This window comes from Bison bison, unplaced genomic scaffold, assembly GCF_000754665.1.
Source record: "Bison bison bison isolate TAMUID 2011002044 unplaced genomic scaffold, Bison_UMD1.0 scf7180017864072, whole genome shotgun sequence".
Lineage (NCBI taxonomy): Eukaryota > Metazoa > Chordata > Mammalia > Artiodactyla > Bovidae > Bison > Bison bison.
Genome location: NW_011494644.1, coordinates 2,269,289 through 2,292,193, shown reverse-complemented (window position 1 = coordinate 2,292,193; position 22,905 = coordinate 2,269,289). Strand labels below are relative to the sequence as shown.

Sequence of the window (22,905 nt, the reverse complement as noted above, 5' to 3'; positions counted from 1 at the left end):
CCACATTGGCTGCCCAACTGCGCCAGTATGGGGGGTGGGGGGGACATGAACAGAGCCCAGGAGGAACTGGGGGTCCTCGCAAAGAGGCGAGAAGTGGGGGAGGGGCTTGGCACAAAAGCTTTGGAACTTCTGCCGAGGAACCTTGGTTCATAAGTTTCCCCAGGGATGGAGGCTTTCTGGAGGACTCAAGACGTTGAGTTAAACTGCATGCAAATAGGATGTAAATAGAATGCAAATCGGTGTCTGTTGGTTGGGAGCCCTCCACCCGGCCAGTTTTGTATCTGGACTGTGGAGTGAACTGTTTCCTATCTGTTCCTGCTCTGTCTGAAAAGGGGTCAACTGAGTTGGGAAGGGGAAAAATGGAAGTGGGAAGGAGTCGCCATTTAGGGCACAAGCAGCGAGACAAGCATTCTTGTTAGAGAGAGAAGCTTAAAATCTTGATCGGTTAATGTATTATTTTGGTAAATGGGCCAGCTACACAACTGGCAGATAAGCCCCTGCTCTCAGAGCACTGGGGAGTTGGGTGAACACTAAATAAGTAAATAAATAGTAAGTGGATAGAACTTCCAATTGGGATAAGTGCTGCCAGGAAAATAAAACAGGGTGATGTAAAATAAAGTGACAAGAGTTCTGCGCAGTGAAATTTTAGTGGAGCTTTGCAAGATAGAGCCGCCCACCCCCCATCCCCCGCCACTGGCAGATGTTGGGGGAAGACTGAACCGGGCAGAGGGCACTGCAAGTGCAAAGACTGGGAGGTGGGAATGAGCTTAGAGAAACTGAACAAAGGCCATTGTGGCTGGAGCTCATAGGCAGATGTTGAGAGTGGGGGTCTGAAAGGGGATGGCAGGGACCAGCCAAACCACGATTTGGGGGGCCATGGAAAGGAGCTTAGGTTTTATTCTCTTAAATGAATCCTTGGAGGGAGGGTTTGGAGTACAAAGCCATGAGATCTGATTTTTAAAAGCTCCCCTGACCTCAACAAGGAGAGGAAAAGCAGCTCCCCTTTCATTCTGCCTCTGGGGATGGCAAGGCGCCGGGAGCCGCCGAAGCGGACCTGTGGGGACTGCTTTGAATGAGCCTATGCCAGGGATGGGTCAGGTTTTAAAACCCACTTCTCGCTTTTAGGCAGTTTCTGTCCACCCTAAGCAGCCCCCACCCAGAGCCCACGGCTCCATAAGCACGTCCACGCAAGAGCTTCCTGGGGGTTCTGAGTTAGTCACATTTTCTTCTCGGAATTACAGCCTGAGAGGAACCATCCACCCTGGAACGGGCAGCCAAGGATTCAATTTGCATTTAAATGATTGCTTTTATTTACAGGATTGGAGCTGCTTTGCATATTCATGGATCACGGAGCCTGTGTTCTGACAACCCTGTTTACTAACGTGTGAGGGTTATTAAATTCAAGGGCTCCCAGATAGTCTGGTGGTCTGGATGGTGCTGGGAACTAAAGATTATGAGATGGTATAACTTGGAAAAGAGATCAAAGGATAAGATTGCAGGTCTGGGAAAGAGTTTTAATGTCAGGAAACCTTGTAACAGTTTAATCCTTCAGGAGCAGGAAATGCACCAGCGGCTCTAAGAGGAGTGGGCAAGGACAGAGTGTGTTGGGGTGCGTGGGAGACAGGCTCCGCAGCCTCATCCTGGCTGGCTGCTGAACATGGGGGAGTCCAACTGGGGTGCAGCGGCCTTGAGGTCAGGAGTCCGGAGCAGTGGGTTCTAGTCCCAGCTCATCCGTCACTTCTAGGAAGCCTCTGGCCAAGTGTCATTACCACTTCCTGTTCCCAACAGGACGCTGAGAATTGTCATTGTTTTTGTAACAAGTTAGGACCCCCTGCTCCCTGTCTGCCAGGCACCGGGCTGAGTACTTTCTAAGCACTTTGCACGTCAGCTTTGAGAAAGCAGCACTGTTACTATCATTGTTTTACAGAAGAGACTGAAGGTCAGAGAGGTTAAGTAATGCCCTGTGTCACTCAGTTCTGTCTGACTTCCTCCAGCTGAGGTCTTCCACTCCTGAGGACACAGATGGGAGTGTAAATTCTCTGCCAGGTATTCATTGGTACTTTAGACATGCCCAGGGCTAGGAAAGGCCCTCCAGACCTGCTTAGTTTTTCTCTCCCGTCCATGCTCCACCGCCTCCTCCCCACTTCTTTAGAGAAGGTGGGTTAAACGTGCCTCTGTTGGCAGTAGCCAAGGGGAAGCAGGTCAGAATGGCATGTTCCAGAGAAGTTTTGTACGTCTTGTATCTCCTGTCATCTGGGTGGGTGGGAAGGTGAGGATGCTGGTTCCCAGAATGGCTGGTGTCTGGTTTCTGGGTGTCTGCCTCTGACTCCTCAGCAGGGGCACCCAGTTTTAGGGCATGCAGACTGGCCTCCGGTCTTCCAGCGCCCAGTTCCCCTCTGGAAAACCACCTGTGCAGTCAGGCCACCATTTAGAGCACCTGCTGCGGGAATCAGGAGAGTTTGGGAGTTTTCAAGGTAGACCACATGAGTTTGAGTAGGCTCCAGGACTTGGTGATGGACTGGGAAGCCTGGTGTGCTGCAGTCCATGGGGTCACAAAGAGTCGGACACGACTGAGCGACTGAACTGAATTGACTGAAGGTAGAACACCCCAGAGGCTTCTCCCCTTCCCACTCCCTCAGGGACTTCTTTTCTCAGTGTGTGATGGTGGAGGCTGGAAACAGTGGTGGACTCACACTTGGGTGAGCGGTTTCAGTCCCATCACCATGGCAACTGCCCCTCCTGGAACAGGAAAGTCAGAAAAGTTCATAACCTCAGGGCATTTGCCAGTCTGTTATTTGTTTGACAGACAACTTTATATAAGTGCTTCAGTTCAGTTCAGTTTAGTCACTCAGTTGTGTCCAACTCTTTGCGACCCCATGAACCGCAGCATGCCAGGCTATAGTCCTAAACCCTACTTATTATTTTAATCTTCACAAGAACCCTGCAAGTCGGGTGTTATCACTCCCATTTTGCAGATGAAGAAACAGGCAAGTAAGGTTAAGTCTGCTGCCCCCAGTCACAAGGTTCTAGCAAATGCCAGGGGCAGAATCGGAAACCCAAAGTTCATGCTGCTTGGTGAGGATCAAGGCTGGGAGAACCAGCCCTGCTTGTGGCCTGCAGGCAGGCAGCAGCGCTGTCCTCACACAAGGAATCTTGCATGCATTCTTTCCAGCCTCTGCAGGCCCCAGCTTGTGAGAAATGGAGCGTGCTGCTCCACCACCTGCCGGCAGCTTCTGGCCCCTCGGTGGGGAGAGAGAGCGTGTGTGCGCGTGCGTGTGCGACGCAGGGTATTTAAGAGCATCTGAATGAGTCACATTTCTGGGAGCCTGGCCGGCAGCAAAGTAATTAGTATGTGAGCCGAGTCTTGCACATTCGTCACTTTATTCATTACTCCTTTTGAGGAGCTGCATGCCTACATCCCATGGGTTTGTTGCCATATATTCATCCCATCTCAGTCAGCCTTGCCCTGGGGCTGACTCCAAACCTCTAATCAGGTTTTGTGCAGTTTGGGGATCCTGGAGAGCTCCCTACTTGGCAGGGGGAGGCCTCAGGTGGAGCTGGATGGGGCTTACCTGACAGTGGATGCACTGGAGCCTGAGTGGGGTCTGGGGAAGTGGTAGGAAGGCAGAAGGTGCAGGGCCATGGTTCTGGCTCCCCAGCTGCATATGTTCCTGCTTCTCAAACCCCAGTGCACGCAAGCATCTGAGCACACCTGGAGCTTATCGGAGGGCTGTGGAAACACAGGTGGCCGGGCCCACTCTGGAGAGTCTGCATTTCTTACAAGCTCCCAGGCAATGCTGCTGCTGTTGCCAGCCTGAGGATCAAACTTTGGCTTAAGCCTCAGTCCCCTCCTCTATAAGATGACCGTGAGAGCATCTTCCTACCCTGTGACATGAGGGTTGGAGACCATATTTAATCAGTTCATTCAGCAGCTGGGCCGTGAGCACTGCCCACGTGCCAGGTGCTGGGGAATCGATGCAGAACAAAACAGACAGGAGCCTGGGTGTGGGGGAGACAGACCAAAAGAGTAATAAAATAAAACAATGAAAATTGTGGTACATGCTGCAAAGATAAAGATCAGGAGTATTGGTATAGAGCATAAAGGGGCAAAAGGAACCTAATTTAAATAGACTGGCTAGCAAAGGGCTCAGCCGGTGACATTTCCAGAGCCCTGGTTTGTCTGAAGACCCCAGTAACAATAGTACATTTGTCTCCTGATTCCACGACTTTCTAGCTGTATAGCTTGTCCTAGCTTGGACAAGCCAACTGGCCTCTCTGTTTTATTTCCTGTAAAATGCAGATAGTGATACCACTTGCCTCATGGTGTCATTGTCCAGATGATTAGGTGTTAATGTATGTGAAGTGCACAGCAGAGGGCCTAGAGCATAGTAAGCACTGTGAGAGTTAACAGTCATTATTATATTCACTATGGCAGTAATAGAGAACTCCACAGGGCAATTCTGAATTCCCCAGAAAGCCTAGATGAGCTGGACTCTGCTTCATTATGTGAGGTGGTATAGCCCTCCTTCCGATCATCCCGGACAGAGTTCTGTAGAACAATGACTGTCACCTCATGGGCATCCCTTGCAATGATATGACCTACTCGGGACAACTGAAGCCTTCCAAAGCCCTTCCAAAGTGGTGCCTAGATGTTGATTAGCGAGGACTTCCTGGAAGAAGAGGACCACTTCATGTGGGATACATCATAGAACGTCTTTGTTAACAAGTTACATAAACCCATCTCAAAATGGCTTAGTCCAAAAAAGAGAAATTGACTGCTGGAGGTGCAAAGACCAGGGTATCTGGCTTCAGGCATAACTGAATCCAGCCTTGCAGTGTACTGGGACTCCTGTGCATCGCGTGACGATTTCCTGTGGGCCAGCTTTCCTCCCAGGCAGGTTCTTTCCCTGTGATGGTAAATATGCCCTCTCCAGCTCCAGGTTTATATCCTTTTAGCTTGTTGTTGTTCAGTCGCTCAGTTGCGTCTGACTCTTTGGAACCCCGTGGACTGCAGCACGTCAGGCCTCCCTGTCCCTCAGTGTCTCCTGGAATTTGCCGAAGTTCACGTCCATTTTGTCAGTGACGCCATCCAGCCGTCTCATCCTCTGCCGCCCTCTTCTCCTTTTGCCTTCCTTTCAGCTTATTAACCCCAGTAACAGGAGAAAAACTCCTTCCCAGTTAATTCTAGCAAAAATCCTAAGAGTGATTCTCATGGGTCTGGATGAGGCCAAGTGCCTGTCCCTGAGCCAATCAGTGCGGCCAGAGGGTGGGACAAATGCTTCGATTGGCCAGGCTGGGTCTGAGGCTCACAGCTGGGGCTGAAGGGGGCTCTGCAGAGGAAAATCAGGAGCTCTTTTCAGAACTGGAGGAAGGAGAGGGTTCCACCCTCAGGAATGAAAGCAGAAAGCAAGAGTGTATCTATTTCCCGTGTCAGAAAGGAGTGGGAGCTAGAGACGGAACCGCAGCCAGAAGAACCCACACAATTTCAGAAGCTTGGTTGCCATCTTTATATTTTCTTCACATTGGTTTCCTGTTGTTGTGGAAGGTCAGTCAGGAAGAGAGATGAGCCGGCAGAACCGAGGAATGAACTGGCAGAACCAAGTTCCAACTTGTAGGCAGGTCTGGAGAGAGGAGAGTCCTCTGAGAGTGAGTGGAGGCAGCTAAAGAAAGTCTAGTTCTTGCAAGGAAAGGACCTGGGGTGCAGGCATGAGGTTGAGAGACCTGGCTGGTTTCCTGGCTTCTTCCTCATCAAGTCTGTTCTCAAGTGTATAAACCAGGCTTTCTCATCCTCAGCACTGCTGACATGTGGGGCCAGATCACTCTTAGTGTTTGAGGGCCATCTCAGGCATGTTGTTCAGTCACTCAGTCGTGTCCAACTCTTTGTGACCGCATGGACTGTAGCACACCAGGCTTCCCTGCCCTTCACCATCTCCCGGAGTTTACTCAAACTCATGTCCATTGAGTCGATGATGCTACCCAACTATCTCATTCTCTGTCATCCGCTTCTCCTCCTGCCTTCAGTCTTTCCCAGCATCAGGGTCTTTTCTAATGAGTCAGCTCTTCGCATGAGGTGGCCAAAGTATTGGAGCTTCAGCTTCAGCATCAGTCCTTCCAGTGAATATTCAGGGTTGATTTCCTTTAGAATTGACTGGTTTGATCTCCTTGCAGTCCAGAGGACTCTAAAGAGTCTTCTCCAGCACAGGCTGCTTAGCGGCTACCCTGGACTCTACCTGCTAGAGGCCAGTTGCACTTCCCTCCCCATTTGTGACAAGCAGAACTGTCCCTAGATATGCCCCAGTGTTCCCTGGGATCACAATCACCCTGGTTGAGAACCACTGGCCTGGAGGTGTGTGGGGAGAGTTGGTGAGAGGACTGATGGTCAAGACTCCAGAAGCACCATCCTCCCTGTCTCCTCCCAGCCGCCCTGGGGGTTGTTGGCCACTGTGTGAACTAGAAAGTCTGCATGGGGTGTGTTCCATTGTCACTTGCTGAGAAGTCTCTTAAGCACATTTGCCATTGATGAGAAGTCTAGAGGAAATCCACTATACTGTGTCAGGGGCCAATGGCATTTTGTTCCAGCATATCCAGTTCTTAATTTTTTTTTTTTCTGGGCTTGTTGGTTCTTAAATTTTGATTCCAAGTGTGCTCTTGTGATAAGCAGCTCTGACTAGGACAGCATTTTTTTCCAAAGGTGGTACATTGGGATATGGCAATGGGGATGCAACATGAGTTCCATCAACAGGTATTCCAATGTGTTGAGCTTTCTTCTGAGTCAATTTCAAGACCTTGGTGAGTCAGTTAAGTAAATAACTTACAGGGAGTATGTAGACAAAGCTTAAATAGCTGAGGTGGCGCTCTCGTGACTGACACGGCATGAAGAGTGATGGGACCAGGAGCCTGATTACCAATGTCTGAGTGCTTGTTTCAGGAGCATGTCTTGTCAGATACCCTCTGTTCCTGCCTCCTCTCATCTCTGGGCAAAGGAAGGATCACCCTGTAGCACCAGGCTCCTTCTCATTCTGTGGTATCAATAATTTATCCCAGTCGATGGCCTTGCGGCCAAGGCAGGATCAGAGCTGCTTACTATATCCCATCAAGTAGCTGAGAGAGAGAAGTGGTCGATACCACATTTACTTAAGAAAGCCCCAGGGATGTGCTGAACTGCCTGGGAGGTGGCTGGTTACAGCCTCACTGTGGGTGGAGCTAAGTCTGGCTTAAGATGCTCAGAAACACAGCACAGCAGAGCTGGGCAGGCAGGGCTTTCCCAAGGCCAGGCTCCCTCCAAAAGCAAGGACCTGGTGGCAATGGGTAGAGGAGAGCCCTACTGAGAAGTCTCATTCCCACAGTATTTAAGAAGCATCTACTTGGTATTAGTTCTTCACCAGTGGTGCTCATTCTGTGATTTCCCACCCCATAGGGAACGTTGGCAGTGTCTAAGAATTTGAGGGGTTGTCACTGCTAGGGGAGAGGGTGTGCTTCAGGCACCTAGTTGGTGGGGGCCAGGGGTGCTGCTCCACCTCCTGCAATGCACAGGACAGACCCCCAGACAAGGGAGGCTCAGACCCAAAGTGTCCGTTATCCCGGGACACCCTGGTTTGTGCTGATGAACAAGACAGTGTCCCTGTCCTCCTGCAGCTCTTGGTGAAGAACGACAGGAAGGGAGGAGAGGAGGAAGGGACCAGAGAAACAAAGTAAGCAGGCGAAAGGATGACAGATGCGATTAGACCTAAGAAATAGACGAGAGACGCTGGGGGGGCGGGGGGTGTGACCTTGGCCAGGGTGTGAGTGGATGACATGAGAGCTGAGACCAGTGTGCGGAGGAGCAGTTTTCCATGAAAGCGGGGGTGGGAGGGGTCTAGGCAGAGGAAGCAGTGGGGGAAGAGGAGACTTGGGTTAATAAGCCCGTCTCTGGCTGCTGGGTACAGTCCTTGGGGGTGTCCTGCAGGCATCTCCAGGAGAGGGGGGGCTCCCTGGAGCAAGAGGATGGATTCTCAGATCTTTGTGAGAAGGGTAGGATGTGTGAGGGGAGGGGGAAAAGGTGGAACCCAGGAAGACAGTTGACACTGTGTTTGATATGCTGGGAAGCTTCTAAGAGGGGGTGCTTCTAGGAGCTGAGTGTGTGACCTTGGGCAAGTGTCCCAGCCTCCTCAAGACAGTTGTCACCGGCGTGAGAACTGGCTGTGTCGGGTCCCTGGCCGAGGCTGAGTCATCGGTGAGTGTCAGCTGTTAGCACCGAGGGACCAAAACCACAATGCATGTCCTTCTCCCAGCGAGCGCTCAGTCCATGAGCATCTCTTTGAGTCTCATTTTACTCCCTTATTTTTAAAGAGGTCACACACGGCCTCACGTTCAAAGAAGATGACAGGGTATTCAGAGAAAGGGAGTCTCCCTCCCACCCTCTCCTCCAGCCACTAGCACTGACGATTCATGGTTGTTTACCGGGCCCAGCCAAGGGGGCAGATGGGGACAGAAATCCTCACCCACTCCTGGTGCCAGGCTGTGCTGCCTGGAGAAAGGGGCTGGTGGTGGGTTTGAAGGGACGTAGGGTCTCCTTAAAGAAGTCAGGGGAGTGGAAGTCTCACCATGAATTGGTCTTCTCCCCCCAACTTTTCTGGAACCTTCGTGGTGGCATCAGAGAGAAAGATGAGAACCCACCAGGCGCTCGCCTTCCTCCTGCTCTTCGTGATTGCCTCCGGGGCCTCTGAGAACGCCAGCACGTCCCGGGGCTGCGGGCTGGACCTTCTCCCTCAGTACGTGTCCCTGTGCGACCTGGACACCATCTGGGGCATCGTGGTGGAGGCGGTGGCCGGGGCAGGCGCCCTGATCACACTGCTCCTGATGCTCATCCTGCTGGTGCGGCTGCCGTTCATCAAGGACAAGGAGAAAAAGGACCCTGTGGGCCTCCACTTCCTCTTCCTCCTGGGGACCCTGGGTCTCTTTGGGCTGACCTTCGCCTTTATCATCCGGGAGGACGAGACCATCTGCTCGGTCCGCCGGTTCCTCTGGGGCGTCCTCTTCGCACTCTGCTTCTCCTGCCTGCTGAGCCAGGCATGGCGAGTGAGGAGGCTGGTGCGCCACGGCAAGAGCCCCTCGGGCTGGCAGCTGGTGGGCATGGCCCTGTGCCTGATGCTGGTGCAGGTCATCATTGCCATCGAGTGGCTGGTGCTGACTGTGCTTCGAGACGCGAAGCCGGCCTGTGCCTATGAGCCCATGGACTTCGCGATGGCCCTCATCTACGACATGGTACTGCTCGTGGCCACCCTGGCGCTGGCCTTTTTCTCGCTGTGTGGCAAGTTCAAGAAGTGGAAGCAGAATGGAGTCTGCATCTTGGTCACGGCCTTCCTCTCCGTGCTCATCTGGGTGGCTTGGATGACCATGTACCTCTTCGGCAATGCCGAGCTACGACAGGGAGATGCCTGGGGCGACCCCACCTTGGCCATCACGCTGGTGGCCAGTGGCTGGGTCTTTGTCATCTTCCATGCCATCCCGGAGATCCACTGCACCATTCTGCCAGCCCCGCAGGAAAACACGCCCAACTACTTCGACACATCACAGCCAAGGATGCGGGAGACGGCGTTTGAGGAGGACGTGCAGCTGCCACGGACCTACATGGAGAACAAAGCCTTCTCAATGGATGAACACAATGCAGGTAAAGGGGGCACTGTCCCACTGGGTTAGGCTGTTCCTCCCAAAAGAGCTCCTTTTCCCCCACTGGGGATCAGGGGCCTTGGGGGTAGTCCTGGCAAATCAGAGCCCACAAACACTGACCCCTGTGCTGAAACTGGCCCCCAGAGATTCAGCATTATCAATTTATTCAGCATGCATGCCTGCATGTGTGTTCAGTCGTATCTGACTCTTTGCAACCTCATGGACTGTGGCCCTCCAAGTTCCTCTGTCCATGGGATTCTCCAGGCAAGAATACTGGGGTGGGTTGCTATTTCCTTCTCCGGGGCATCTTCCTGAGCCAGGGATCAAACCCGCATCTCCTGTGTCTCCTACATTGGCAGGCAGATTCTTTACCACTGAGCCACCTGGGAAGAGACTTAATTAGCACTTTCAACTAATTTAATGTAAAAAGTCAGGCTCCTGGCCTTTTTTGAAAAGTTGGATCTGGCAGTGCTGGGCTGCCATTCCCACCGGGCACCAGTTGTCTGCAGCTGGCTGGAAGGCCCTGTCTCTTACTCTCCCAGATGGTGGTGGACTTTTAGGTGGGCATCCATTTTCTTTTCACTACACTCCCCTTGGGCTTCCCTGGTGGCTCAGCTGGTAAAGAATCTGTCTGCAATGCAGGAGAGCTGGGTTCGATCCTTGGGTTGGGAAGATCCCCTGGAGTAGAGCACGGCTACCCAATCCAGTATTCTGGCCTGGAGAATTCCATGGACTGTATGGTACCTGGGGTCGCAAAGAGTCAGACGTGACTAAGCGAATTTCACTTTTCACACTTCCCGTGGCTCCCTGTCCCAGCCACTATAGCATATCAACATCAGCTCCCTGCTTCCTGGCTGTTTGAGTTTGCAGCCCCTGTGCTAGCTGGATGCAGGGGATGGCAAGAGGCAATGCTCACGCTCTCTCCTCTAGCTCTGTCTCCAGGAGTGGATGAATTTGGGCCCTGGAGTCAGAGTCTGGGTTGGGATCCTGCCCCTTCCCAGATGTAGGCTTGTGTACCCCATAAACCTGCTGTGAGTCCTGATGTACCAAGGGGCCCCCACGGCGCCTGACTTGTTGAATGTGTATCTTGGTTGGGTTCCCCTGAAAGCAGAGCCTGAAACTTGTTGCAGGTGGTTTACTTAGGAGGTTGCCCCTGCCCGGGAGAAGGAGACCAGGAAGGCAGAAACGCCAGAACAAGAGTGTCAAGAGCTGGTTACCACCTTGGGGAGCTGGGGCTCATTCCTGCCAGGGACACATGTAGAACGAGCCTCAGAATTGATCCTTGGAGGACAGGAGGCTGCAGCATCTGTCCATCAACTCCTATCTCCTGCTGCCATGAATGTCCTCCAGGGCTCCCATAAATGGGCTAATCAAGTTCTATTAGCTCCGTCAACAGAAAAGCAGAGATTCGACAGGCACTTCAGGCGGAGGTGGGATCCCCAGGTGAGCCGAGAAGAAGCGGCAGGCCCCAGCTACCCCTGCTAGAGATGCTGGAGAAGTGTCTCTTACAGTTGTTGCTTAAAGCAAGTCGGCTGCATTCCCAGTACTTGAGATTAATTAAAAGTGCCTTTTCTCAGTTACCTAAAGATTTATCAGGAGCTATAATAATAATAGTAGCAGTAGCAGCCGCAGTAGTAATAATTACCTAGTATAATCATCATTTTTTGAACACTAGCTACATGCCAGACCCTACTCCTTAACCTGCATTATCGCATTACTTCATCCCTCCAGCTGAAGAGGTAGGGTCTGTTATTATCCCCATCTCACAGAGGAGTAAGTAGAGGCTGTAAGAGATTCAGTCTTGCCCAGTGACATAGGAGGTGGCCCCTTCCGAATGGTTGAGTCCCCTTTTCTGTGACGCTCACCCAGGTTCCTGGGCGGTGGTCTGGTCATACTGCAGAGTTGGCCTTTTTGGGTTCAGCACAGCCGCCCACCCCCATAGGCAGGGGGAAACACATCAAGCCCCCAGGTCCTCCAAGGCCACCTGCAGCCCTCCCACCACCGGAGGTGCCCAGCTGCCTCTGCACCCTGCTCCTGCTCAGACCCCCAGGAGAATGACAGACCTGCCCCCTGCTCGTTCCCCCTCCCCACCATGGGTAGAATCACAGTCCTGGGGTGGCCTTTATCAGAGCAGTCTCCTTCTTACTGGAAGCCCCAGACCAGCAAGCTTGTGTTTGTCAAGAGATTTGACAGGGATGAGCCACAGCTCTGGTGGGCTGACTCTCCTGGTTGCCAGGAGATGGGGGTCATTACCGGGAGCCCAGAGGGTCCCTCAGGGCATATGATAAGCAGAGGCCAGGCACCTGACCAGTTCTTGGGGTCCTGGTGGAGCCACCTCTTCCCTGGCCTCTCCTGGAATAGCATCCTCTTTATCTGACACTCACAAACTCCCCTTGGACCTTGAAGGTAACAGGAACTCCTGAAATGGTTGTAGAGCTTTATACATTCACTGGGCAATTAGTCTATTGCTTTGTCAACTTCTCAAAGCCATTTATGATCCCTAGAAGGTTAAGAATCATTTTTGTTGAACCTCATGGTCTGGTTTACCTGCAGTACAAGGAGGAGTGGGGTGCTAGAACTACCTACAAGTATTAGGGGCGTCAGAAGTTAAAGACGGCTAACCTTTACTGGGTGCTTACAATGGACAGGTACCATTCTGAGCATTTTAGTGACTAATCTCATTTAATCCTTGCAATAATCCAGTGAGGTCCATCTTGCAGACAGGAAACTGAGACATGGAGAAGCTGAACAATTTGCCTAAGAGGCAGAGCCAGGGTTTGAACCCAGGCAGCCTGGCTCCAGAGCCCACTCTGCCGCAGAACTTCTCAAAGCCCTTCAGCGTCCCTCGTCTCACAGGTGTGTCAGAGCAACTCTGTGCCTTGAGAAGACAGGGATTATCAGTCTCATTTTACAGAGTGAGAAACTGAGTCTAGGAGTGTCCAGCAACTTGTTCAGGTTCACAGTGGAGCAGGGAGAAGGAAGGTTGGTTTTCTGAATGCCCTGCATCCTTTCTTGAGAAAATGCAGTCAGTATGTCATATCCTTGTAAGATCTAGAGATCAAAGTGATTTGGGACCCATGTCAGAACCAGCAGTGCCTGGACTGGCACAGGGGGTGATGGGGCTTACTCTGGGTTCCAGAGCCAAGGACAATGTCCCCCATTCCCCTCTTTATTTTCCAAAGCAAAAATAACTTTTTTATTCCTTTCTGATGACAGAAGATCAACAATAATCAGGAGTTCAGCAAGTGAAAATAATAAAAATTGCTCAGAATCCCATTGCCCAAAGGCAACTACTGCTGACTGTTTGCTCGTGTCTTGCCAGACACAGTACCCCCACCCTGCGTGCGCGCGCGCGCACACACACACACACACACACCTCAATCCAGCAAAGCAGCTCTTAACCTGTCTGCACATTATAGTCTCTTGGGCAGCTTTAAACAAATTACCAGCGCCTGCCCCCTCAATCTGATTGAGTAAGTCTGTTTGGGCTCAAGTACTGTAGGCCCTCCAAGTGCTTCTAGGATGTAACCAGGTTGAAAGCACTGGTTATCTAAGAGGCTGTCTGCAATGCGCTTGCTTAAATTGACAGTGTATCGCAGAGGGAGGCCTTTCCAGGTCAACAACTGCAGAGCTGTCCTTTTCACGAAACAGAGCTTTCCAGGAGGCACCATAATTTGTTTTCCTGATCTTGGTGGTGGTTTAGTCACTAAGTCATGTCCGACTCTTGCAATCCCATGGACTGTAGCCTGTCAGGCTCCTCTGTCTCTGGGATTCTCTAGGCAAGCATACTGGAGTGGGTTGCCATTTCCTCCTCCAGGGGATCTTCCCGACCCAGTAATTGAACCCGGGTCTCCTGCATTGCAGGCAGATGATTTACCAGCTGAGCTATTTCTGATCTTAGCTGGTGAGTATTCTGCTTGTTTCTGGCTTTCCATACAAGTTATGCTGCAATAACCATTCTTATCCGTTCATCTTTGTGTCCTTGATCAATTACCTCCTTGCAAAAAAATTCCTAGACGTGCATCAGAATCTGTACCTTTCAATCCACATATATACTGCCAGATCCCCCCCTCCCCACAGAAAGGTGGACTGATTTAGTCTTCCCTGAATAATTGTATGAGAGCCCCCATCCCCACTTCTTCACCAACCTTGGATATTGTCAGACTTTTTTTTAATAGCCCTGTTTTGCATTCTCCCAAATGTGTGTCCACCAAAATTCACGTGGGCACCAGGCAAAGTCAATCCCCTCGGAAGGCTCACAGAGAGAGAATAAATAGTCATCCTGGCTAGGATTGCCTTTGTTCGAGAAATCCTACTTTGCTGGCTGGGGAATGCCTGGGCAGCCTTCCTGGCCATGGTGAGAACAGCTGTTGTCATCTTTGGTCTGACCTCAGCCAGCTGTATTTTAGGGAACCAGGCCCTACACGGGGCCTTACCCGGGAGCTACAGCTGGCGCTGTTTCTCCTGCATTTTAACCAGCCAGCCCTTCAGGCTCTCTACCCTTGAGAGTCCAGCCCTGAGGTCAAGAGACGGGAGGAATATGCCCCAGGCTGGCCTGCAGCTCAGCCTCTGCTGCCTGTTTCCCTCCCCCAGTGGGACCCCAGATATGTAGGACTTCACCAGCCTGCTGTTTCTTAATACGTATCAACAAGGCATGAGGTATGTGACAGAAGATGAAAATACACTGAAGGATATAGCACTTCAGATCACATTTGGAAAGCGCTAACAAGGCGCATTGAATGTTCACCTTCCAAATGAGCAGGAAGGAAAAGTGTTCTTTCCTCCATGAGGGGATTTGGGCTTTCTGATCTCATTAGGCCAAGGGCGATTTAAACTCTGCCCCTTTGCTGCCCAGCAGAAGGCCTTGTGTCAGCTTTGGGGACAGGACCCAATCTTGCCTCACTTGCAGTGAGGGCTGGCAGGAGAGGGCTGGCATTTAGCCTATGCCCTTAGATTCCTCTTGGGACTCCTTGTGGGTGAGCCCTGCTTGCCTTTCAGAGGGCTCACCTCTTGGTCAGAGTGGGCTGTCAGTTGGGATTCTTGAAAATGCAAGTTAATTTAAAAAAAATAATCTCATCTGAAGCAATTTAAGTAAACAAAACAACAGCAAAACTAATGTACTGGGGATCAGGCTTCAGAAATGGATAGATCCAGGAGGCTCAAGTGATGCCAAGATCTGGTCTCTCTCCATCTCTTGGCTCTGTTAGAATCACAGCAGCTCTGGACTCACACAGAGTCCCACTGGAGAAAAGGAACGTTTCCCAGGATGCTTGAGTATAAAATCCCAGCGTTAGCTCTGACTGGACCTGATTGGCCAGGCTTAAATCCCATGCCCACCTCAAGCGGGGAGGAGGCAGTTGTAGCCAGTACTCAGGACCCAGAATGTGGGAGGGATGTTTACCAGAGGAGAACCAGTCCAAATAACCACTACACAGAGGGATCGCTGGGCCAGGGCACCCCACAGACACCGACCCGGCTGAGACTTTGTTTCTTTGAAGAGAATGTGAGAGCCACATTCCCCCACTGCAGCTGGCCAGTCTCTGCTTTATGAAGAAAGCTGTGCTGCGCGGTTCTCCCTCTTTTCGAGGAGGTCTTGGCTAGGAATTGGGACTAGTGAGGGTGGGAGTCCAAGGACTCTATGTCCCCGGGACCCTGTCCCCTCTTCTCAGGTCCCCAGGAAGGGCATGTCCTTGTCAGTGTGTGCGTGGGAGCTATTGAAGGCTTGGAGATGCTAAAGCAAAGAGGTTTTCACAAGTCTTTTAGAACATGCGTTAACCACTCTGCCTATGTTTTCTTGGTTCAGTCTGGGCCGATCTGCCCCCAAATGTCACTTAAATTCAAATTGCTCCTAAGTAACTGAGTGCAGTCATTAAAAACATCATATTTGGACCCAAAATAGTGTGATGGTCAAGGAAACCAATTCTCTCTACTTGGATTCAAATGCTGGTTCTTACCAGCTGTGTGACCTCAGGCAAGTTACCTAATCACTCTGTGCCCCATGTAAAATGGAAATACTAAAAGAACCTACTATGCTATAAAAATTAAATAAGATAAGACATATAAAGTATTTTTATAACCAGCCCTGGCTCTTGGTTGGCACTCTGTGAAGGTTAACTGTACTATCAAGGTGATTTTGGTCCCTTCCCCAAGTAATTTAATTTGTAAAAATCCCAAGTCCTCTTACTACTTTTTAGTCAGAAAAAAAAAAAAAAAAGACTGTCTTCAGGGAGGACTTTAATTGAGGTTTTTCTCAGCAAAGTAAGATAAGTGCCTTCAGTGAGAAGGAAGATAATGAAGGCGACAGCTCGCAATTGAGACAGACTTTTGTTTTGATTTTTTAACAGTGCTTCTTCTTTCTCTGTTATCTTTTAATAGACTATTTTTTAGAGCAGTTTTAGGTACAGAGAAATTGTACAGGAAGTACATGGAGTCCCCACCTGCCCCATCCCTCCTGGTTTTCCCTGTTATTAACAACTTGCATTGATGTTACATTTGTTGCAATGGATGAATCAATATTGATACATTATTATTAACTCAAGTCCATAATTTGCTTTCTAGAGGTCACTTTGTACAGTTCTGTGGGCTTGGACAAATCCATGAGGTCATGTCTCCACTGTTACAGTATCACCCAGAGGAGTTCCGATGCCCTAAAAATGCCTTGTGCTCCCCCCAGTGAGTGAGTGAAGTCGCTCAGTCATGTCCGACTCTGCGACCCCATGGACACCAGGCTCCCTCATCCATGGGATTTTCTAGGCAAGAGTACTGGAGTGGGTTGCCTTTTCCTTCTCCAGGGAACTTCCCGACCCAGGGATCGAACCCGGGTCTCTCGCATTGTAGACAGACTCTTTACCGTCTGAGCCACCAGGGAAGTCCCCGTTTGTGCTCCCCTCAAACCCCTGCCAATCACTAATCTTCTCACTGCCTCTACAGTTTATACTTTTGCAGAATATTATAGTCGGAATCATATAATGTGAGATTTTATAGCCCACTGCTTTCACTTAGTAATACACATTCATGGTTCATCCAAGTCTTTTTGTGTCATTTGATTTTTCTTCACCAAAAGAGGAAATTTAGATGTATAAAAATACATTGCAAATAAGAAACATCATTTACCTTTCAGAGGTAAAACGAACAGACCTATTTTGCTGCCTTTGCTTCAGATCTCCCTTTTTCCTGTCTAGAAATGACCCCATCTATAGGCCTGGGGCCCCTCCGTCCTCTCCCGCGTCACTTTCCCAGGAAGATGTCCGACCTCGACCATGAGCCTGGGGCCCAGCATCTCAGTCTTGGCCACCTCTGTGTGTATCCAGAAACCGTGTTGCACAGTATGGTGTTGAACCTGACGTGGATGGCACTCAGCAGTGAGCAGGTCTTTTGTCAGAAGAGACCTTGTGAGAGATGCAGGCGCTGTCTTTGTCCCCCATGGCCCTCTGGGGGTGCGGGGAGAGGCTCCACCCCGGGTCCCCTCCCCAAGAGCTGCCTGTGCCCTGGATTCTGCAGACTCCCCAACCCCACTGAGATGGGTCAGGCTCCCAGAGAACCCGAGAACAAAGCGCCTTTGTGACTTTGTTTTGAATCTGGCTTGTGACAAAGGGGAGGAGCGGGGAGGGGGCGTGTGCCTGGAGCATGGTGTTGATGCAAGGGAAGAAAACAAAACTCAAAACTGTGTCTTTTGTGTGTGTGTGTGTGGTGTTGCCTGTCCCTCCCTCAGCTCTCCGAACTGCAGGATTTCGCAACGGCAGCTTGGGAAACAGACCCAGCGCTCCGTTCAGAAGCAACGTGTATCAGCCAACTGAGATGGCCGTTGTGCTCAACGGGGGGACTGTAAGTATCAGGAGGTGATGTTCTGGCAGGAAGCCTTGGAGTGGTCAGCGTTGGGGGGCAGCTTCGACAGGGACACACCACTCTGTGGAGGCTGCTCACGGGGCTGCAAAGAGAGCAGCTAACGTCGACACCCTTCGCAGCTAGGATGCATGCAGTGTTCCATTTCTCTTCTTTCCTCTCCACCCACTTTCTCCATGCATGAGACATTTCCCTGTAGTTAGTTGACCATCTGTAGATCATTTGAACGAGTCCCTGTTTCTTGGGGCTCTTGTACCCAGTGAATTCTCTATTTTTCGTCGTACAGGAGGTGCCCCTACCCACGCTTTCCTTGGGAAGTGACTTTTAGGAAAAGCCCAGAGTTACAAAACCCTGGCAGATTTTGCTGGCATCCAACCTAGTTGAGCCTCCTGCCCCATGCCCCAGCTGGGTACCAGGTTCCCCCCAACCCCCAGTCCTTAAAAGATTTCTTAAGAAATTGACGTGATTATCATTTCTCTCCCACAAACACAAAAACAGATACTATCTGATGCCAAACAGACCTTCAGCAGAATCGTCATCATTTACATTTTGCCTCTGTGCAATTACATCATTTTGTTTCTCTAGCAGTCCAAAATTGCACTCTCATTCCCACATTTAATTTTCAAACATAGCTACATGCTTCTTTCACAAACAACACATGAACCAGTTTACACGTGTAAATTGGATTTCCATTCTTTATATCATGTGCCAATTCCATAACGCAACCTGAACTTTTTTATTTTCAATGTGAGTCAGAGATGGTCTTTGGTCTCTAGAGGAAACTTGGGTTTTCCTGGCCTTTGACTGGTATGAGAGGCATCATTTGCACTGGTATGGCAGGGGCTCAAAGCAATAGGCTCACGGGTTGCAGTCATGAAGAGCACCAGCCATCCGTGGGCCTGTTTGTCATTGGGTACCAAGAAAATGCTGAATTTCAAGCATTTGACCTGTGGGTTTTAATAAATTTTGTTAGAAAACAGCCCCACCAGTCATTCGTAAACCCTCTGTGTCCAGTCAAGGCCAATGTGCATAAAAACACCCTGGACTTAGAAAGCAATGTGGGTTCTGGGTAAGGAAACGTATTTGTGCGGGTGCACGATTATAGAAAAGGGGCAGACAGCCTTCCCAGGAGCAGAGTATTGTAGGTAACACACAGGGGTTGCTGCTTTTCTTGGGAATTATTCAGCCCTTTAGGAAAAGGCAAGCTAACTTAGCTTTGGTACATTGTTAACAAATGGGTTTCTGACATTGACTTTGCAAAGCTGAGTTCTTAGTGTGTTATTCCTGTTTCCAGATCCCAACCGCTCCGCCAAGTTACACTGGAAGACACCTCTGGTGAAAGACTTTAAGTTCCAGAGAATAAGAGTCTCTCTTACCAATTTTATTCCCTGGTCGTGTCTTTCTTGAGGGAGAAATCAGTAACAGTAGCTGAACAAGGCCGCCTCGCAGCCAGGAGATTTGGAAATCCTAGACAAGGGGATTTCGTGTAAATGTGAACACTGCTGAACTGAAAAGCTAACACCAACTGCCCTCCCCGCCCCTGCCACACACACACACACACACACACACACACACACACATAATACCAAACCAACCTCAAACCCCGCAAACTAAAGCAAAGCTAATTGCAAATAGGATTAGGCTCACTCGAAAATGTGGCTGGGAAGACTGTTTCATCCTCTGGGGTAAGAGCAGAACTGCGTTCACAGCCAGCAGGCCAGGCCAGTGTTGGTTGAGCACGGAGAGCCCCACACCATCACCCCTCCCCAGCAAGGGCTAGACCCCAGGTGGCCTCTTGGAGACAGTCATTTCACTGAGGAAGGCGAATAGGGGCTTTCCACTGCCCTGCCTGTGGGTTTTCACATTTCAGGGGGGTCAGGAGTAGTGGAGGAGATGGTGCGTGTGATTCCGAGGCCCAGCCCAGCTGTATCAGGGGAAGAGCTTTATGAACAGTGGTGGAGGAAGCCTGGCATGTGCCAAAGAAGAGAAGGCAGTCTGGGAGTTGAAGGGACCGTCACACTTAGAAAGTAGCACCCAGCCTTTGCTCCTTCTCTGGGCCTCTTGCTCTGGCATCATTGCCAGGAAGCAAGCCTGCCTGCCTCCAAGGGGCAGTTTCCGACTGGAGCAGCCGTCTCTCCCCTGATCACCCTTCCCTCTTCCCACCTCATGAGTATTCCTCCAGCCCTTCCCCACCTGTCCCGCCATGTCCATTTCAAGGCTCACGTGGAGCCAGCAGCTCAAAGCCCCGTGGCTTGGCCAGGGGGTGGATGCCGGGGTGGATTTTCCACAATGCTGTCACGTGGCAGGGGTACCCCAGGGTGGAGAGGCAATGCCTGCTGCCTAGCAAGCAGTGAGTTCTTGGGTCTTCTCTGCGGACGTAGTGAAAGGTCCAGGGTCGGGTGGAGCTCATGAGGGTTTCTTGCTGCTTTGGGAGGGCATGGGGGACATTTTTGTCTCGGTTTTCTGCAAGTCTCATGAAAATGGTTCTCTTCCAAGCCCATTGTTTCTGTCATGGTTTCCATCTGTCCTAAGCAAGTCATTCCTTTCTTTGGCATTTCAGACATCTCGGCCATTAAAAGCCCCATGTTCTCTGCACTGTTTGGCCAGCATAATCGCAGGCAATGATTCAAAGCAAAGAGTTTTAACCTGACGGCATGGAATGTATAAATGAGGGTGGGTCTTTTTGCATATACTCTAGTCACTGTATTGCTTTTTTTTTTCTATAAAACAACCCATAAGCCTTTAACCTTTACAGAAAATGAAAAAGGTTAGTGTTTGGGGGGAAACTGACCTCTTCAAAAGCCAATATGTCTGAGCTGAGTATGTTTTAATAAACCTTCTGATTTTTCTTGAGGCCCTAGTCTGCTGTGTCCCATCCTCGCCCTCCCCTGTCCCCATCCTTGCAAAGCACCCAGGTAGGGAGGCCAATCTGGCCCCCGTGTGGCCCTCCTCCAAGGTAGCCCATTTCCACATGTTGCCAGCAAGGGGAAGAGGAGGCATACCCTACCCGGGGAAGCAGGGAAGCACCCACCCACCCGGAGCACGTGCTTGCTTCTAGAGAGTCAGATCCGAGACCTCTGTGCCAGGAATGCCTCTGGGGTCGGGGGCGGGGGCGGGGTGGGGGACTGCCACGGGAAGTATTGGGGTAGATGGGAGAAGCTAAGACCTGGGCTGGGGTTGGGAGTGCGGGAGGATGCATGTGGACCTAGAATTCTGAAAATCACAGAACTCTCTGAACACCTCGGTCCAGTCCGGTGAAAAGCGGCCACGATACATGTTCTCATGCCAGGAAACAGTGGCTCACCCCTGCTCCCTGGAGTCCTTCGGAGCTCTCTGATCCCATCAGGGGCTCAGGCTGCAAGAGCCCCCACCCTTGCAAAGCGGAGAACTCACACGATCATGTTCTAAGTTCTTGGTGGTCTAAGCATGCACGGTGAACACAGCAGAGATGACTCCAAGCGGAAAGCAATGTTTCACCACCGCAAAAATAGAACTGGCTTTGAGCCACAGGAAACCTCACTTAATGAGACCTTTTTCTTTTCAAGTTTCTGATAGTTTTTTGCGCTTCTGGGTTTTATTTTATTTTGGCTTTAAGGTCAAGAGGGGGCTGAGTGCTCTCCCAGTGGAGGTGGGTGGGAGGCAGGGAGTGAGGGGGAGGGCAGTAAACTGTTCTCTTTCTAAGGACTTCACCTGAAGGGTATGAAGAGACATCTTTGCCAAGAGACGGTGGCAGCCCCCGCCCCCACTGAGTGAAGTTTAAATACAAAATTAAATGGCACCGCTGTTTCAGATCTGTTGTAAACAAGACGTTGGGGAGAATGACCGGGAAGGAGAGCTTCTGTGATCAAAACACCTCATTGTAAGCACAACGCTTTCCAGATCCAGTTATCAAAATCACCTTGGGACTATAACAGCCACTCTTTCTCCCCTTTAATAGGAAATGGTTATTCTGTGCTGGACTCCTCCCCTGGAGATGGAAGCGGGGAGGGAAGGAGGGAAGGACAGACTGGGAAGTTCTGTGTGTCTCAAGGGTTGCAGATTTGGTTGTTGCAAGCTGGGGATCCATTGTTTTAGCACAGTTTCTGTCAGAGTCCAGGGATCATGGGCAAAGTTGGGGTGGTCTTCCTGGTTAGGCAAGGCCGAGTTGAACCCTGAACCGAAAGGGAGCATTGTGGCTTTTATAATCCAATGATGCAATGATTATACCAGCTTACAGGAGTTCTCAGCAGGTGCTTTTTATTAATTGATAAAGAGCTAAGGCTCGTTTTTGATAGATAATATATATTTATTAAATGTATTAATGTGTGTTTTATAATGTACCTTTATCCTCCCCTGGCTGACTGTTGCATACTTAAAAAAAAACATCGTTAAAGAAATTTCAAGACAATCAACATGTATCATAAATGACTGTATATAATAAATATTACAGATTTAAAAGGTTGTAAAGCATGGGCAGATAGGTTTTATTTTCAAAATGCTATTCTTAACACAAAAAAATAAAGGCTTTACTATTTACTTAAGACGTGTGGTAGCTTGTCAAAACAACTCCATACAACTGTTTGGCTTTCAGATCCGCCTGGAGGCTAAATCTGTGGCATTTTGAATGGGAAAATCCGTTCAAAACTGGGTAACAGCAAACTGTGGGACAATTGAAGATAATAATTCAGTTTACCCATGAAATGAGGAATTTTCTATAATGTTTTGGAGCATAGACAACAAAACTTATTTATCTGTTATAGGTGCCTGTATTTAAGCACTTCATCTTGCTAGGTTTGTAGTCAAAGTTCAGGGTCAACCTCCTTGTGAAAGGATCACAGGCAATGATGTCTTCTTTTTTTTTTTTTAAGCATGCTCAGCGGATAAACTTAAACCCGCTGCAGAGGTTTGGGACTTTGTTTTAAACATGGATCTTTGCAAAGGCAACCAAAAGTGGGAAGCTGGTAACTAGAACATTTCAACATCCCTTGGAACTAGAGTTCGTTGTACAGTTTAGCAGTGGGTGGTGTAGAAGTAGATTGCTGAAGAAATAGATGAAAGAATAAAATCGGGGGATAATGTAGAAAGTTAAAACTACTACTTTTTTATGATAAACTATTTGCACTACAATACGTTTGCAACAAAAAGACCCTTATCCGAATATACCAGATCTAGTCCTTCAAGAAAACATGACAGTGGAAGCATAGCTAGAACACTGTCCTCCAGGTGGGTAATTGGAGCTTAGAGTGGGAGAGACGCCGACAGCTGTTAAGGTTGTGGAGTCTTAGCTGCGGCCTCTTCCTCATCCTCCATTTTGCATTTCACTGCAAAGAAAAGAAGGAGAAAGTCAGGGCTGATTTATCAACACACACCTAGACAGAAGTGGCACCTGGACACCGCAAACTTTGATACACGGAAGTCAGTTGCTTTGAATCCCAC

The 22,905-nt window shown here is 50.0% G+C and overlaps 2 protein-coding genes across 2 annotated transcripts in view; one reads left to right on the top strand and one right to left on the bottom strand.

Annotated features, from left to right (window-relative positions):
- GPRC5B (G protein-coupled receptor, class C, group 5, member B) overlaps positions 1-20,340 on the top strand; it is a 21,531-nt gene extending 1,191 nt beyond the window's left edge. Inside the window, exons 2-4 of the mRNA XM_010837130.1 lie at positions 8,636-9,649; positions 17,360-17,472; positions 18,785-20,340. Of these exons, the coding sequence (XP_010835432.1) occupies positions 8,644-9,649; positions 17,360-17,472; positions 18,785-18,829 (1,164 nt within the window). The 5' untranslated portion in view covers positions 8,636-8,643 and the 3' untranslated portion in view covers positions 18,830-20,340. The remainder of the gene's footprint in view (positions 1-8,635; positions 9,650-17,359; positions 17,473-18,784) is intronic.
- IQCK (IQ motif containing K) overlaps positions 20,201-22,905 on the bottom strand; it is a 165,769-nt gene continuing 163,064 nt past the window's right edge. Inside the window, exon 11 of the mRNA XM_010837411.1 lies at positions 20,201-22,790. Within this exon, the coding sequence (XP_010835713.1) occupies positions 22,735-22,790 (56 nt within the window). The 3' untranslated portion in view covers positions 20,201-22,734. The remainder of the gene's footprint in view (positions 22,791-22,905) is intronic.